Here is a 19,088-nt window from a genome sequence, read left to right on the forward strand (position 1 = left end):
TAGAAAAAAAGTACCAAGGTTAACCTAAAGAATACAAACACAATAGCCCCATAATGTTCTTATAGTTAACACGTATTCTATGGTAAATGAAAAATACTGAAGCCTTGCTTGCATTACTCAGTCTTAACTCCAATCAGTTCACCCTTCATGATTTATCATTAAATTCCCTATCCTATAATGTACTTTATATAATAGAAACTTTTAGGATAGATTTTTAAACTATAGGAGTTTCTGCTCTAATATTATACATTAATTCCTGAAAAATCCCTTTCTGCAAAATTGCACACTAAAAATAATAGGCATATGGGGAAAATAGCACTAGAGGCAGAGAACTCAAAGACAGAACACTAATAATAACAATTCTAAGAAAATACTAGCACAATTTAAAATATATATGGCAAATTCCTAACAAAGAAATACTGGAGTAAACACAAGACATTAATCTTAAAAAAAAAAAAGGCTGAAAAAGTTAATAAGGAAGGGTTGAGCCTTCTGGGTTATAAGAACAAGAGGCCAATGTACAAAGAACAGGTAGAAGCACACAATAAGGGCTGCTGCGACAGAGTACATGGCCAAAAGTGAGCAGAGAGAAGAACTGGGGGTAAATGGTCTTCATATATAGTACAATTCTCCTCTGTTGTTTAGCTGTATAATGAAGTTTGACTTCAGCTGCTATACTGCTTAGTGGCACAAAATATGCAACAAAATAGCTTTATCATTTGTGAATTAATTTGTGTTAAAGAAGCAAGGTTATAACAGAATAGATTATGCCCAAACTTTAAGTTATTATAGTTTTCTAGATTTAAATGGAAATTAAAAATATCTTACCAAGCCAAGTCACTACTGAGAAGAACTCTCAGTATAGTTAGAAAATATGATTATAATAATAGGTCTGATATGTAGTTAAGTGTTCACTAAATGTTAGCAACAGCTACTACTACTACTACTACTACTACTGTGCTGCTACTTCTATCAGTCGAGTGGCCCTCCTTTTCCATGGTTTCAGTGACCAGAGGTCAACTGTAGTCTAAAAATATTAAATGGAAACAAATAAGTCACAAGTTTTAACTTGTGTTTAAATTCCATTTAAATTTAATTTAGGTTTAAATTCTGCTCTGAGTAGTGTGATGAAATCCTGCGTCATCCCACTCCATCCTGCCCAGGACATGAATCATCCTTTTGTCCAGTATATCAACTCACGTCATCACAAGAAGGGTGAGTACAGTACGATAAGATACTTTGAGAGACCACATTCACATAACTTTTATTATAGTATATTATAATCATTATATGTTATTATTAGTTATGGTCATTAATCTCTTACTATGCCTAATTTATAAATTAAACTTTATTATAGGTATGTATGTATAGGAAAAAACATATAGGATATATAGGGTTTGGTACTATCTACAATTTCAGGCACCCACTGGAGGAACGTATCCTGCTCAACTAAGGGGGCACTACTGTGAGGACGGAAGCTAAAAGAGCTCTGATTCAGACATTTGCGGCATGCCCAATATCTTCTACTCTCTACTTTCTTGCTAACAGAAATCTGATTTTTGCTCAGGAATCTACCTCTTAGGGAAGGGGATGTTAAACTCATTTTAAAGGCATATCTGGATTAGTCTAAACCAATTATAGTCATCCCATTCCTTTTTGCCCGTGACTGGTTTAGGGTGGGCATGTGGCCTCTTGGCCAATAAAACGTGAAGGAAATTAGCTAAGGGAGCAGGGAGGGCAGGAGCCCTGGGAAAAATTTTCTTTATATAGTACTTAAGAAAGAGGCACGAGCAGATCATCTCTTCTTTTTCTGAGTACTGTCAGGGCAAAAGTATCTTATGGGTGCCCCACTTATCTTTTTGCATTCCCCTTCCTCAAAAAATTTCACCATTAGGCATTTCTCTCACTATCTTGCCAGTTCTTTGTTAATTTTAAAATTAAAAAAAACCCCTTATTCAGCAGTTTAAAAAAAATTCAGTCAGAATAACCTAATTTGTCATTATCAAAAAATGGAAGTCTCTTAAATTTGTTTCTAAAATGAACTAAGATTACTTTATTTTGAGAATTTTTTTATATAATATTTACAATCTTCTTTATAACAATTATTTTTCTACTGCATAGCTAGACTGTCTAGCTCTGTGCTGTCCAATACGGCTGAGACTAGCACATGTGGCTAATCAAATTTAAACTAAACTTAAAAATTCTGTTCTTTAGTTGTACTAGCCACTTTTCAAGTGCTTAATAGCTAATTTGGCCAGTGGCTTCCAAGCTGGACAATGAACATATAGAATATTTCTATTATTAAAGAAAGTTCTCTGGACAGCGCTATGTTAGATTATGTGTTTTGAAAGTTTAAATTTTTCACATACTAGAATACATATTAAAAGGCCTCAGCTTACATAACTTATGCTCAGATAGCTTTATTAACCTGGATAGCACGAAAATAAATTTTAGCATGATAACTGAATTGCCTCAAATTCTGAACTAGTAAAGTCAAGATTAATGGGAAAAAAAATAATTATTTGTATTCCCATCATGTAGTCATGTTTACTGCATTTCCTTATCATTTGCTAAAAGCCGAAGTATAAAACAAAGGCAATGATAGAAATGTCAATGCACCAATAGCAAGCTCTGGAATTTGAGCATCTAAAACATAGTCAGTGGGTAAAATGCAACAAGCCCGAGGTGCCTGGCACAATTTTTTTTCTTTTTCTGTTACTTATCATAAATTATTCATATTATATAATACCTACGTTATTAAGGTCAAAGTGTGTGACCACTCCTACAATTATGGAACAACAGAAACTGAGATGGAAATTAAGAGGTAGGTTTGGCTTTTTCACTCCTACTTAACAAAGTCTGATGTATAGTAAGTATTTAACTGTTCTACCCTTGTATAAAACCTTTATTCTTCTGAGATCATGTTATTCATTCCAATCACTATCTGGCTTTACCATTGTTTCTTACTAACCTCACGATGGTCCCTTCCCCTCGTTTATTAAAGGGTTTGATAGCTGGTTCAGTCTCACTGCATACTCCAAGTTCTAACATCACCCTGAGTGACTTCAACGTCCACATGAAGCACCCCCCATATACCTAGCCTTGATGTTCCTTGAACTGCTTCACCTCCACTCAAGGTTAGACATGCACTCCATGACCACACTCCAGATCTATCATTATTGAGAACAATCTCACTTCTCACATATTAAATTCACACACATCTGGGGCTAAATCTTTCAATGGTTTCTTCATGCCTCAAGATAAACATCATGCTTTTAAACCTCTATGCCTTATACTTAATTTTCCTTCTGCCTAGACTGCTCTCATTGTCATTTTCTTTTTCTTTTTCTGGTCAGCTCCTATTTGCCCTTCAGATCTTTAGCTTCCTATGGGAAGTAATTCCTAAATACCAAATTATAATAATTCCATACTTATTCTATCATATATCATATATTGTATCATATCATTTATCATATCACTTATCACTCTATATTGTAATTTTCTTCATGTAAGTGATTTCCCAGGAATTTATAATGTCCTTGAGGGCAGAGATTGTCTTTCCCACTCTAGCACGGTCTGACATGCACTAAGCATTCAATTGTTTGTTGAATGAATGAAAAAATAATGCAAGTAACTTGAAATGATCATTGTAATTGAAGCTACATTTAATTACTTCAAGATTCAAATTTAATTACTTCAAGATTCAAAATTAACAGAATTAAATATGATAAATAAGCTGCAGAGTGTGTTATAAGGTGGTATGGGGAAAAACAGACCAAGGTAAGTAAGATTAGGTGTCTCAGTGTTGTAAGGAGCAGGGAGAGTAGCAATTTTAAATACGGTATTCAGGCTAGACCTCATTGAGAAGATGACGGTTGAGTAAAGTTAAGGTAAGGGAATTAGCCATGTAGATATTTTTGGGAAGACTATACAAGGCTAAGAAAAGAGACAATGTAGAATCTCTAAGTTGGGAACATGTTTGGCTATGAAGAAAGAAGCCCGTGTAGCTGGAGAAGAGTAAAGAGGAGGAAATAGTTAAGAGATGAGTGCAGAGAAGTCATGGAAACCCAGATTGCACAGGCCTTACAGGACTTTGTAAGAACTTTGGATTTAAGTAAAAATAGGGAGCCATCGAAGGGTTTGGGTAAAGAATACAATCTGATTCACTCTGCCTCTATATTAAGGACTATAGGGAGTCAGAGTAGTTAGTTAGTATGGGGAAATCCACTGAAAAGGCTATTTAGAGTAATCCAGTGAAAGAGTGGCAGCAGTGGAGGCAGTGAGAATTAGTCAGATCTAGGATACATTTGGAAAGTAAAGCCAATGAATGGGATTTTCTGAGGGATTAGATATAGGTTGTGAGACAGAGGAGGAAATCAAAAACACTCGAGGGTTTGGGGCTTGAGCCAGACAGAGCTGACATCTGAGATGGGAAACACTGCTGGGGGAACAGCTTTGTGAAAATGTTTTGGAAATAACATTTGGATATGTTAAATATTAGATGTCTATTAAATGTCTAATCAATAATAAGATATGAGTCTGGAATTCATGGAAAAAGTCTTAACTGAATATATAAATTTGGGGGTCAAGTGACATATGAATGCTATCAAAAGCAATAAAAATTGATGAGCTCACCAAGGAAATGACCATTAGTAGGGCAGATAAAAATGCCAAGGACTAAGTCCTGGATACTCTAACAATAAGATACCAGAGAAAAGAGCAGGAATGAGCAAAGGAGAATGAGAAAGAACAGCAGTGAAATAAAAAGACAATTTCAAAAAGTTGTAGTGTCATGGAAGCCTAGTGAATTTCAAGTTAGATAAATGCTCAGATTTGACTATTAGATCTAGCAATATGGAAATCATCTGTGATGTAACAAGATCACTTTCAGTAGAATGATGAAGGTGAAAACCTGACAGGAGCAATTTTAAGAAAAAATGAGAAGAGGAATTAGATACAGTAAGTATAGACGACTCTTTTGAGAAATTTTGCTTCAAAGGGAGGAACGACATGGGAAAATAACTGGCAGGTTTTTTGTTTTTGTTTTTTCAAGATAGGAAAAATAACATGTTTGTATGATTATGGAAAAATCCAGAAGAAAAGATGTTGAAAAAATCATCTACATGCTTATGAAATAACTAAGAATTAAGACAGGTATAGGGTTGAAGAACATGAGAGTCAAGATAGTGGGTAATAGTCTGATGACTTGAAATTAAGAGCTGTGTTTTTTAGACAGGAGGGAGGAAGAATGATTTGGAAGGAGTAATACGATATAAAAAAGATAGCCAATCCACTTTTAGGCCCAGAACTTCAAGAGCTAAGGAAGAAAAAGCAAGTCTCCAACTTTAAACTGCTACAGAGGAAGCACTATCTTCAGGGGAGAGCCAGATTCCATTAGAACAAGAAGGTGAAGAGAAGGGAAATTCAGAGACATCGGGATATAAGGGATTTTGCCGATGATGGATCGTGAATTCCTGAGGGCACAGAAGAATTTCAGCAGTTGGGCAGGGATAGGAAACAGAAAAGGGGATATGCAGAGCTTTATGGGATTAGATGGCAGAGATGAGGAATGATGTGGGATTCTGGGACGTCTTGTAGTGGGCTAAAGAGCATAATAAGATTAATCCAGGCAGACTCAAGAAAGATAATGATGGCAAAGTTGTGAGCGTTTCGAGGACCAGGGCAGTTCAGGGGGTGTGTAGCTCTCTCTCCATTCCTACAGGTGGAGAATGTATTTTCTCCCAGTGCTGGAGCTTCCTCTCGGCTCTTGATAGGATTGATGGACTTGAAGCTGGTTCCCTTCATTATTCACAATTTAAAAGATTCATATGAACATCACACACATGAATTTCTGATCAAACAGCTTACAATTTAAAAAAAGTCCCTACTCTGGGAAAATGTGAGCTAATTTTTCATGGCAGAGTTTGATTTTACTTACATCTGTGTTACAGGAGCGATACCGTTTCCTTTCCCCAAGGCAATATTTTCCACCTCCTGAAGGTCTGAAAACACATTTTGTTTAACATGTGAATATAATATCTATCCATATCGACAGTACATATATTGCTTGATGAAAATATATTAACATTTACTTTAAGACAATATGAGATTTGACATTTTATTAGTTAATAAAATAATCATACTGGTGATTGTTAGCAATAATGATTATGATTGTTGAATGTAAAAATTAAGGCAATTTACTGTATCTTTACAATTGTCATGATTTACATTCTTAAGAAAATGCAATTAAATCAATGTATTTTCTAATTATCATAGTAAACAGGTGATCAGTTCAATGTAAGTTTTAAAATCACTTATTTTTAATGAAAAGCCATTTGTATCATATTCAACAAAATCTATAATCTGATGTTATATGTTCACCAAGTAGGAAATGGAAAGTTTGCTTTTTTTCCAGATTGGAAACAAGGAGATGACACTTAGTAACTCTCTGGAAATAGCTTCAGTTCAAAGTAAATAATGCAGAAATGAATTTCTATCTCATTTCAAATATATGTTTTTAAAAAATTAAATCTAAACATCAGATGGATTTACATTATATGAAATACTTTGTTACACTAGAATTAATGAAAAAATGAGATGTCAAATGTTTGACCTTCATAAATTAATTTTTGAAGTACTTAACATTAGGGAAAGCCATGTTATTATTTGAATGCTATTTCTGAATGGAGAAAACTAACTTGCTTTTTTTTTAAAGAGGTCTGGTCGTTTTCTTCAGTATCTGGGTATATTATTTATTCTTATAGGGTTTTATAATTTTGGTTATTAATTTAGAGTAGCCTGCAATTGAATTTAAGTCTCAAATTATACTTTTGGCTCACGGGTATTAAAAGGATAGTTAAAGTTATAATTTTGAATATATTTTGAATGCCAGTGAATGCTGACTCTAAGCAAGGGAAAGAAATGACCCAGCTTGAATCAGTTTGGAAGAAATGGTGGGTCAGACAAAAACAAAGTAGTGGGGATGATGGAAGAATGACTGGTTTATAAGCGGGTGACAGTGACCTCTGTTTGGCCAGAGGGTAATAATAGATAGAAAGTAGGAGAATGTAAACACAGAACTAATATAGAGGGAAAACATTTCAAGCTAAAAAGAGTAAAAGAGACCTTTAGAGAGAGAAACCAAAGAGAAGGATCTTGAGTTCAAATGAGAAAAAAATAAAAACAGACCATCTTCTATCTCAGAAGAGAGAAAAAGCAGAAGTGATATCATAACATTCTGTACCAAAATATGTCAGGAAAGAAGACCCTCAACCTGAGCTTTAGACAAAAATGTCAGCATGTTTAGTCTTCAGAAGGACTGGAAAGACCAACCAGAGGAACAGTCCACCTGCAATGGGCACCGGTGGAAGAGAAGCAATACAACTAGCAAAGAATACTGATGGAACTAGCCTTATGCCAGGGGAACTCTGGCTGGAGGAAAAGAGGGGTGGGAGAGGAGCAGTCTGACCTGCATAAAACAGTCATGAGGAGAAAAGCGGTGGCAACTCTGGAAGATGATTAATGTGTTAAAACTATTTTAACACGTGGGCAGTATTCTTTTCATTGTGATTTGTGATGCGAATCAAGGCATTTCAACCCTTGAAGTGCTCTCATTGGTCCTTTTAATACTAATGTAGCAGTAATAATTTTATGTGACATGTGAAAAGACCTTAGGTTTCCTGGGAATAATGGTAATGTAGCTAAGACCAGACCTGGATTCATCCATAATTCAGCAGTTTGGGGAAGAGGAAATCTATCTGATTATTACTAGATTAAAAAATTTGGCGATACCTGGGATAGATACACATATTTTTCTTTTTTTCTTTTTCTTTTATTTTTAGCTACATAGTAAGGGGCAGGGAAGAAAAAGAAAGTCTGTCCAACAAGGCTCCTCCACTTCCCTGTGCCTATTGCTTGTTCTGAAGACAAACACTTGGCTCACTAGTGAAACGTTTTTACAGATAACATGAGAAACCACAGCTTTGAATCATTTCCAACTGTGTCTTTTTGTTGGCTCCGGCTTACTTTAGCTACTTACGCTGGACTGTCACAGTGTCTTAGGGATGAGGAGACGCCTCCCCCGCAGGTCCTGCTGCACTCTCCCCACAGTGACCAGGCACCCCAGCCCCCATCTACGCTCTGCGGCCAAGTGCCGAAAGGAACACAATCTCCCTGATAACACCACTGCAAGATTTCACAGAAAACACAGAATTAGCTTTTTGGCAGATAGAGCTATCAGGATCGAAATACATAAGGGTCAGGCAATGACCAATTATAGGCATTAGCATTCTCCCAATAGATAGCAGACTGAGAGTTCTTTAACTGTGTTTAGACATTGGTGAAGGTGCATGTGATTTGCAAATTATCTCTAGCTAAGCAATGATTTATAAATCTCTAACGTGTACCAGGAGTCTAAAAAAACTTGACTTCTTTTTCCTTATTTCTCCTACTCCAGACTTCTAGTGTTTCTCATTATAGAGACCTCAAAAAGTCTTTTTTAGATATTTTAGTATTAAAAATTTTTTTCTTTATATTCCACTATTATTAGACTCATGGAATGATAACGCAATATGGAAAGTTCCCCAGTAAGGAATTTTTATGATGGTAATTGCTTTTTCTTTAAAAAAAAAAAAAAAAAGTCTGATTGAGGCTACAATAGTAAAAGAATGTGTTGTGGCATTTCATCTACATGAGTACTGCAGACATAATAAAAGTAATGCCAAGACACTAGGGATCGGGTACAAAAAAACCCTTATATACACTGACTAGCCATGTGTATAGCGCCTGCATGAACATGTGTACTGGAATTCCTCTCAGCTTTACTCGCTGCAATAAACCACACATACTGCACATAAGTAGAAAGCCAGGAATAATTTATCGAGACGCAGACATCAAATAATCAGCTCATAACTCTAACATGATAAATCTTACTTGCAGAATATGGTAAAAAAGAAAGCCTTTTTTTTTAGACCGAGCATTTCTATGCTTTTATTGGTGCATTTTTGTGAATGATCATCAAATGCTGACAAACCATACTGATGCTATGAAAGTCATTTGCTTATATGAATAACAATAGGCAACATTACTAGAGCTGAATAATTGTCAGCAATGTTACATTATTAAATAAAAATTCAACTTTATATTAAAATGTAAAGGGATTATGATATCTGGTGCTTAAAAAGTAAAAGTAATCAGTTTATGATACTAATTCTATATATCCCGAATTTTTTCAATTTTCACCTTTTTCACTTCTACCACCCTATACCAAACTGGCAAACGAATGAGCTTCTTACCTTGTTACCTGCCTCCACTTTTTTCTATCTATAATCAACCTATTCTCCAGTAAGCATTCAGAAAGATCTTTTAAAAACATATTATCACGTCATGTCTCATTTTTGCTTAAAAGATTGAGGTAGTTTCCGACTGCTCTTAACTCTGATCCACAGTGGCCTAGCCCCTGCCTCCTGCTCCAGCCTTACTCTCTCTGTCTTTCATGGATTGCTCCAGACACGCTGACCTTTCTTTTCCTCAATAAACTAAGCTTGTTCCTTCTATAGGGCACATGGCATTTGCTGGTCCTTCTGAAAACACTCTTCTCACAATTCCTTATATTGTTGTCTTCTCGTCATTCAGTCTCAGGTCGTGTCGCTTCACCAGAGGGGTCTTTCCTTGACCACACTCATCTGAAGTAGTACATCACCCCGCCCCTTCCTGCCCTCCTTTCCCCTTACTCCAGGATTTCCCAGTGATTACATTCTCCTGTTTTAGTCCACACTACTTTAAATTGCCCTGTTTAGTTTATTTTTCAAATTCCTTCATTGTTTGTCTCCTTTTGTTAGTATGTAAAAGCCTTGACAGCAACATGTGACTATTTGAATTTAAATTAATAAATATTAAAAATTTGGTTCCTCACACCCACTAGCCACACTGCTAGGGCTTCATAGTCACATGTAGCTACTGGCTACTATGTTGGACAGAGCGGATCTGCACATTTTTATCATTGGAAATGCCAAATATCTAGAACAGTGCCTAGCAGTAGATAAGCAATAAAAATTTATTGAATGCATGGATACATTAGTTAAATTTTAGAATTCTGCGTTCTGTTTTGTTTGCTACATGTCAGTAAGAAAATGGAAATACTGGAGGGTAAAGAAAGTCAAATTCACCTTTGTTTTCCTGGTAGTTGGCACTCAAGTGAATATTTTAGTAGTTCTAACAGAATTAAAGATTTTTTAGATAAGTGCTGAGCAATTATCATTTGTACATAAAAAATTAGGCAAGAGGAAGTCAAAATTTGGTTGGCTATAAAGCAGAATATTCTGACTCTTAACTTAATAAATATTAAAATGGGACATTAAGAAAGATTATGAGTTTTGATAATGAAAATTACCATGCAAAAATAATCATCTGTCCAAAATTATAAAGCAGAGATAGTTGGCTGAACTGATAATACAGTACTAACCCTGGGAGTAGGGCTGCTGATAATGTTCACTTGAGAGGGAGAGAATGTTCCAGCTGTCAGCTTATGACTTACCTAATTGATCTTGAAGACCAACCTTTTGTACATGATATATCAATTATGGCAGACTTTCACCTACATAAAAGTCACAACATTTATACATGATATATCAATTATGGCAGACTTTCACCTACATAAAAGTCACAACAAATCTCCAGTTTTACATTTTTGTTATTAGAAGTGGCTATGTGTTTTATGCCTGAATAATTATATTCAGAATATTTATGACTGTATCTATTTTCCTGTGAGAATGACCGAGTAATGTAGTTTTGGCCAGCAATTACTTATGTTTTCCCCTATGATTTCAATTAATGACAACACTTTAAAAAATTCCAAGTCTTAAAATTTGCCTATTTTTTCAAGTTGGAAATTTAGCGTTATTGATTTCAAATAACATTAAAGCTTGATTTCACGTTTTATAAAGTCACAGAGCTGCACCTAAAGCTCAAAGGGACTTTAGTTTTACATGGTCTAAACACTTCATTTTTCAGACGAGGAAACCAGAGCTTAAAGAAGGTTGACTTGCCCAGGGTCACTGAACTGGCATAAAAGGCATTATCTGTCTAAAAATACACAAAACTCAGTGGGGAAAAAAGCCAATTGGACGTGTAGAATTATATATATGAAGACATTAAAAAATACTCTAACACACTTTACTGAACTGTTCTACTACATAAAATATAAAAAAACACTAGAGAGTAAAAGAAAAATCCACTTAGCTACAAGTGTACCTCCACATGTTGTTTCAGACCTTCTTGAGTATTCACAATTGGTAGAGAAAAAAATTTCATCTTCTGAATTTTTCAGGGGACAAAGGAATTGTGAAGACCATAAGAATACTGAAAAATACAGGTTCCAAAGTATTTGATAATATTGTTATACAGATTTCCTGGAGGCTAACAAAATATAGGACAGGGAAAGAAGGCACATAAATTCTCTCGTTTTCCTTTTAAAACTTACTCTTAGGGCAAAAGATAAATACAATATTCAGCTTGTAAATTGTTGCTCAGTTCTCATCATTATTTAATATCGACATGGAAGTAGTGTTTTGTAACTGGTTTGCTAGAACCTTTTACTGCATAAATTCATGGTATTGATCATATCTATTTCATGGAGTTAAAACATAATAGACAATTATGTAGGAAAGTTAAGTAATAAAGATTAATGGGCAAAAAATAAAGAATTCATAATAATAATATAAGTATGCACCTACCAGTGTCTAGTTTAACAACTAGTTAACAAATTAGTTAACTAGTTAACAAGTTAACAACTTCAGTTTGTGTAGGGACAACTTCAGTCTGAGTTACAAACCAGAGTTCTCATTCTAACAGTATCTTTGGTCCAAGGCAGGTGATTTGTTTCTTTTCTTTAATTTCCCTAAATATAAAATGGAGACTAACTTTAGTTTTTGATTTCCAATATGGTTTGGATTAGGACAACTTTAGAAATTATTTTTATGCAGACATACCTTTAAAGAAGTTAAAAATCTATCAAAGGACTTGTTTGATTTTGATCTCTGGCAAAATATTCTTTTGTGCTTTGTTTAGCTTCCCCCCACCTCCTTATATTATAGGAAAGGATCTCTTTGGAATTCTTGCTACTTCCCTCCTCTGGTAGTGGTAAGTATATTGATACAGCACTTGATTTTAAGAGAAGAAACTTAACAATAAACGCTTTAAGAAATCCATAGGGGACTTCATGTGGATCAAGTTATTGGAGCTAATTTTCTAGATAATTACATGAATCAATATATACTGATTTTAATGTAAGTCGTAAGTAATATAATTACATTATACCAAATAAAGCAACTTGAAGTGTATAAATCCTATTAGTATGTAAAGGTAAGAATTTTGAGTGTTATGCATTCTAATTTTATCGTTCTTTTTTGGGGGGTGGGGGGGAAGGAGGGGTAGAGGAGGACTGAAGTTGCCAAACCTGTAAAAGCTCTATTTGCATAGGTATAGAAGAATTTTACTTCTTAAACTAGAAGAGTTAAATCTTCAGATGAAAACCAGTTTCTAATCTTTATTCTCAAATGTTATATCTAGTGATGTATTCTAAATATCAGTCATGTTACTTCAGTTCAAATTATTCGGATGAATTGGATAAACTGGGCTTCTCCTTGCTAATTCAAGTGTGTTTAACCAGATTCGGAAAGGTGAAAAAAAGGTGAAACTATCACACTCCAAGAATAAAATTTCAGATTGTTCATTTTTGCTTTTCACATCCCTTCTAAACCAAACAAGTATATTTTTCAAACTATTTAGAAAGATGACATAGTCCAGTGAGGCTTTGCAAGTTTTCTTAAGAAACAATTATTAAACATCTCTTGCTATTAAACCACTGAATTTCATGATCCATATATCAGGGAATTTTTTTCAAGCAAGATACATTACAAATCAAAAAATCTAACCTTAAGAATTTGTCAGAATTCCACAAAACTTTTTTTCAAGACAAGTATACTTTTAAAATAGTTTTTTTTTATTTTAAAATATTTAAAATATACATATTTTTAAACTAGAGTCATTTTAAGATGTGATTATGGTAGATCTTGTACCATAGCCAGCACTAGGTCCAGCATCTGGAATGAGAGACTTCTAAGAAAATACTAAGATTTTAAAGAAAGTGATATTGGTGATTCAATATAGAACATTCTTCCCAAGTCAGAAAAGCTGAAAGTTGGAGCACAGCACTAAGAGCCTTATCTTTCCGCTGTGCAGGTGCAGGAATACTGAAGCTTATTTCAGCCCAAATTCTAAATCAGAACTTGTCATCCTATACTATTTAAATTTCTAGAGCAACTGGAAGAGTTATTCTTTCTTTATGTCCTGTGTTTATAGTCTGGGACCCAGTCAAAACATATTATATTCTACTCTAAGATCTAAGGCTGCAAATGTCCTATTATACATCCAGTGCTTTAGAAGGACATATAATAATCCTATTCTAATCCAGCCCTATGTTTCCCATACAAAGATATTAGGAATCAATGTCATATATATGCAGGTACAAATGCTGGACTATATCTCTAATTGGGTATCGTAGAATCATTAAATCAATCTTCTGGCAATAAACCAAGCACTTGAAATCTTTATGGTGATCACCATCAGAGTTTGCAAAGACTGAGTTTTGACTATCTTAATATCCTCCTGTTCAGAAACAATGCTAACACTGCGATCAAAGTTTTTACAGTCTAAATCTTTGTTTACTATTTCATCAAATATGGCATCCCTCCGATTCCTGTCCAAAGTGTTATTGCTGATGCCATGTCTAAAATTTTTTTTTGGCTTCAAGTTATATTGATTGATTTGTAGGAGTTTGACCCATGGACACACAGTACCAACCAGCATACTGTCTGGGTTCATCATATTTCCTCCTTTGGTTAATGCTACTGTCCCTAAGCACATCCATTCAGACCATATGGTTCTTATTCAATCCTTGAATGGCTTATTCAGGCAAACCTCCAACGGCTGTAATAGCGATGTCAGACCCCCCAGGACTCACGCAAAGATCAGTTTTTAATTTTTTGGCCATATTTCTTACTCCATCTGCTAAATGTGCATGGAACAGTTCCCACACTTACATGGAACATTTGTGGAACTGCGCCCTTGGGCAGGGATCCCACGTCTTTTGCAGCCAGAGTTTGACGAGATCATTGTGGATCCAGTCCTCTGGATATGCCTATGCTATCACTTGAGGAATACTTCTTCCCTGACCATTTAAAAATAAGATTTATTCAAAAATCTCTGAGCTGCTTTTGGTTTCATCCTACTGGCTATACATAACAGAGGTTCTTTCTTGTTTCTTCTGATGAGAGTAGTCTTGAAATTTAGAGTTAAGATCAGAAGCCGTGCAGATTCCATTCATGTTTCTGAGACACGAAAACTAATGCTTATACTCTCTGATATTTGTTACTGCCAGTTAAGACAGTCCGACAAAGAGTTTTCTGCCCACCACCATCTAAGGTTGGCAAATAATAATCAAAAGTAATAATAATACTCTAGTAATATATACTAGCACCTTTCCTCAGAGGAAGCCCATAAAAAGCTCACGGAGATATTATCTCATTCCATCCTCACGATGTCTCTATGAAATATGTAGAAATAGATTATTTCCTATTTTAAAGTAGAAATTCATTATTTTGCCAATTATAACACAAATCGTATATTCTTAGCTATGATTCCTGAGATAAACTGTTACAGGTAGATAGGTGAAAAATTCACTTAGTATTAAAGAGTAAAATATATTGTCACCACCAATCTCAAGCTCAGTGACTCACTTTATTCCCGTGACAGTAAAAAATTGCTTTTTCTCCGCAAAATTTCCCATCTAAAAATAAAGTAAAATCAGAGGCAGGATAGAGGGGCAAAAGTTTTCAACTTTAGAATTGGAAAGGCTTGGACTAGAATCTCAGCTCTGCTATTAAATTGCTGTGTAACCTTAGACTCCCAAGTCTTAACTTTCCTCATCTTTAAAATGGAGTTAAAACAGTACCCACCTCATAGAATTTCTGTCAATATTAAATAGAACATATATGTGCCTGGCATGGTGTAAGTACTTTTAAAATATTCATTATCATCATAATTGTTATTGGTATTGTCAACTGTTTTTAGGTGGTGAGAATACAGACTGGCCACACAAGGCTGACCTGACAAAGTAACTAGCTCTTTGCATGGCTGTTTTGATTTGAGTCAACATTCTGAGCTCTGGTTTAATTTCCAGATAGATATAGCCTTAGGAGGAAAATCTACATTTGGCAACAGTAAACACACTTCTCTTTTAAAGAAAAAAAATAAGTGAAATCAATAATAACAAAAACTTCATAAATAATATGACAAATACAGCTAGTAACAAATAAATTAAAAATAAATTAAGAATTATTCAGCTCACATGTCTAGTTCTTTGTACTGTTTTCTCCTTAAAAATGTAAGTTGATCTAGTTCTTTGACAGTCTCTTCATAAATTCAAGTTTAATAAAAATATATTGAGAGTCTTCTCTTAGCATGCTGTTCTTTTTTTTCCAGGTGTCGATGTGTTTGCTTGCTTGCGTTCGTCCTTCCTTCCTTCCTTCCTTCCTTCCTTCCTTCCTTCCTTCCTCCCTTTTCCTTTCATTCATTTTAAGACTTCTTAGTGCCATTCCTAAAGCTGTCTATTAACCTTTCATATCTCTAGAACAATGGCTAAGATTTTTGTAGGTTAATTTACTTGGTAAAATCCAACATGTTAACTTTATGAAACTAAACTCTAATGTGAACATGAAAGACTTCTTGGTACACAAGCTTTGCTACACTTACAAGATTCTTACATCGTTTCTTACTGAGTCCAAGATGTTCTGTTGAGGTATGTCAGAAGCTGACAAGGGTCCAAAGACAGCATAAGGAGGCAGACAATGGGTTCTTTTAGAGAATTTCCATTTTTAAAAAAATGTATATATCAGAATTATGTAGATGCAATTTGAAGATGTAGATGCAAGGGGTTATGGATTAAAACATTGACAACCATTAACCTAAATTAAAAATGCAAATATTCAGAAATCAAATATATTTTTGCTCATTTTGTTAATTTTCTCTTGTCTATACTTATATACGCTTAGAAGAATTTTATTTCCTTTCTATTTGTTTATCTAGATTTAAACTCAATACTGTTAGCTTTATTATTATTGAATCTTCTAAGTATCCCTCGAAATTGTCTGTAATTTTAAAGAAATATGTCATCTCTATCACATATATGTTTATAGCTGTAAGATATGGCATTTGAGGGTCCTGTAATTAAGCACAAATGATATTAAATATGTGTTTACTATATAAATGATTGGTAGGGTTGAACTATGTGTTCTCAGATAGCCACTACTTATGATTTACTTATTTGGGTCGATTATGTAATTTATAGAATATTTTAAGAGGGCTCTGAGGTGTTTAAAAGTAAAAAAAAAAATTATGCTTTAGGTTAAAAAATAAAGTAAAATAAAAAGAGCCATCAGGCCTATTCATAGTATAATTCCAAGCAAATAGAATTTGCTGCCCATGGACTAGATCACAAGACTAATGACCAATCAAGCGCAAATAAAGAAACATATTCTCACTGTGACTTTCCTCCCTTATGGCTGTACATTTCTTCTAAGAACAGATTGATTTAAATTGCTACTTGTCGTTGACAAGAATTGTTGGTTCCAAAATAAACCTAGGCTGTTGTTTCAAGAATGCGGTTCCTAATATTTTCTATTACTTCTGTGAAAAAAAAGAAGGAATTTTTGGTAGTATGCAAAGATCTCTGTATTTTTATTGGCTACTTATTTAGCCTCAAAAAAGACTGTTAATCCTTTAAAAATGACCCTATCAATTCATACATTTAGCATAATTTACCAACATTTCCAAACTCAGCATGGAAAAGCCATCAACATGGGCACTAGGTCATGGGTCCTGAATGAAGCCGTCAGCAAGGATTAATAAACCGTGACAGCTGCCCAAAAGCTTTCATTCTTTTTATTTAAACATCAGATTGCAAGTTGAAATTCAGTGTAATCTTTGTTGAAACTAGCCCAACTAACAAGGAAGAAGTCAGAACTGAGAACAGATGACAGTAGTAGTTACTATTATAAATTCAGTCCATAGCAATAAATTCTAGAATTTACATATGTTGCAATTCCTAAAGAACTTCAAAAATAGCATAAATGGTTCCTATTTGATTCAACAATTTTTAATAATAATATTTTTGAAAACTAGACTGATGAAACTAAAATTATTTAGCACCATTTTCTATGCTCAATAAATTGCTTAATTATTCTTCCACTATTATCCTTTCTCTCAAACTACAACTTAAAAGTGACTATAGTTAGACTACAGTTATAAAAGAATTTGAGATCACATCATTTTCCTGGGAATTATTTATCAGAAAAAAAAACCAAACAGATAACTAAGCAGACTATATTATGTAAGATTATCGTTAGAATTTTCTGTTACAACTATAACTCACACATATATGTACAGAAAGGTAAAATTGACCCAGAAAATACTCATTGTAATTTCCTAAACAAGGTATATTTGCAGATATCAAGATATAATAATAACTTATTAAACTAGGAATTTAGTATTTTCTCAAGTACATTTTAATTAGTATGCATGATTTCCTAGTAGTTGAATATCAACTCCAGAAAATTATCAAATAGCTAATAAATCATTTGAGCTTACCCCCTTCTCAATATTCCCAGTTTGACAGAGTGTTCCTTCAGCTGCAGGAATACTGTTGGTGACACAACGGTTGCTTTTGCTGAGACACCAGAGCTCTCTACACACTTCCTAGGAAAGAAGGCAAAAGCAAGTTGATCAGAGGTAAAGACTAAAATCATGTCCACTCTTCCATAAAATACACCCACAGTCACTCAGCATTATTTGTTTCTTGCTGGTATTGAAGCATCAAAGATGTGGATTTTGGAAGAGGTTCTAATGGAAAGTAGCTTACCCATTTTGCAGAATCATTTAAACATTTGCCTTTATAATTCTTACTTTACTAAAATATATCTTAGTTTTTAATATTAAGATGCTTTTAAAATAATTTGTAGAAATTTCATTAATAAAGAAGAGTAGGGGAAAAGAATGAATATGTAGAAAGGAAACTGCTATGTATTATTCTCAAGAATATATAATAGCATACACTTACCAGTTACTCTAGTGTTGCCTGGAAGATGACTTCCTAGATCTACTGCAATATTTAAATTAAGGCCATTTTAAGAAGAAAAAAAGAGAGACCATAGGAATGGGCAAGGAGTAATTTCTAAAATCAGAGATACCTAAAGAATAACCTAGCAATATTAGTTGCAGTTCATCAATGCAGCCCATCTTCATGAAAAAAAAATTTGGTTTTAAACAAAGGTTGCTATTTACATATAATTTTCACCAATGACATATTTCAGATGTATGGAGTTGTCTTCTCTTATTTATTATGATTTCTCATTATCCTATTTCAGTATGGGAGAATTACAACACTTATTCTAAAATTGGCAATATAAAATACCTCATTTTGTTAACATACTATCAGATTTTAAAATAAGCTGTCCAGCATATCTCTGAGTAAGGTGTTTTAAATAACAGTCCCCAGAAAGCTTATTTTGAAGAAATACTCAAAATTTTCAGTGTTTCTTTATATAACATCACCAATTAGCATCATTACTGATATTACAAGTTTTTAATTTAAAATAGAACCACTTAGTAAAAACATGTTTGCAATAAACATATATTAATCTGGAATGCAAAGATAAATTTAAATACAACATTCAATTATATTGCTATTATTCCCAACTGCTCTTTAAACTCTCAAATATAATTATTAGAACTTATCTCACATATCACAAGAAAAAAAATTTTGTAACCATGTCTGGTGATAACTGTTAATTACACTTACTGTGGTGATCATTTCACATTATAGGCAAATAGTGAATCATTTATGTTGTCCACTTGAAACTAATATAGTATTACATGTCAAATATATCTCAATTAAAAAATTTTTAAAAAGAACTTATGTGACATTAACAGAATTCAGAAATAAAGCATAACATACTGAATCAAGTCAAACGTTC

General features: G+C 33.9%; 1 protein-coding gene across 27 annotated transcripts in view; it reads right to left on the reverse strand.

The window, feature by feature from the left end:
* The window catches only part of LOC120608233 (A disintegrin and metalloproteinase with thrombospondin motifs 6), a 289,732-nt gene that overhangs the window by 76,153 nt on the left and 194,491 nt on the right, over positions 1-19,088 (reverse strand). For 16 of the 27 annotated variants that reach the window (XR_005654347.1, XR_005654348.1, XR_005654349.1 and 13 more), the window contains 3 exons: positions 17,704-17,811; positions 8,039-8,184; positions 5,939-6,002 (listed from right to left, as the gene is read on the reverse strand). Coding sequence is in view for 18 of the 27 variants with exons in the window: in XM_039870023.1 (XP_039725957.1) it covers positions 5,939-6,002; positions 8,039-8,184; positions 17,704-17,811 (318 nt within the window). In the remaining 9 variants the exon portion in view is untranslated. Of the gene's footprint in view, positions 1-5,938; positions 6,003-8,025; positions 8,185-17,703; positions 17,812-19,088 lie in introns of those variants that run through there. The other 11 variants (XR_005654352.1, XM_039870040.1, XM_039870038.1 and 8 more) reach the window with 6 other exon arrangements.

The sequence above is a fragment of the Pteropus medius genome, unplaced genomic scaffold (assembly GCF_902729225.1).
Source record: "Pteropus medius unplaced genomic scaffold, Ma_sr-lr_union100, whole genome shotgun sequence".
Classification (NCBI taxonomy): domain Eukaryota; kingdom Metazoa; phylum Chordata; class Mammalia; order Chiroptera; family Pteropodidae; genus Pteropus; species Pteropus medius.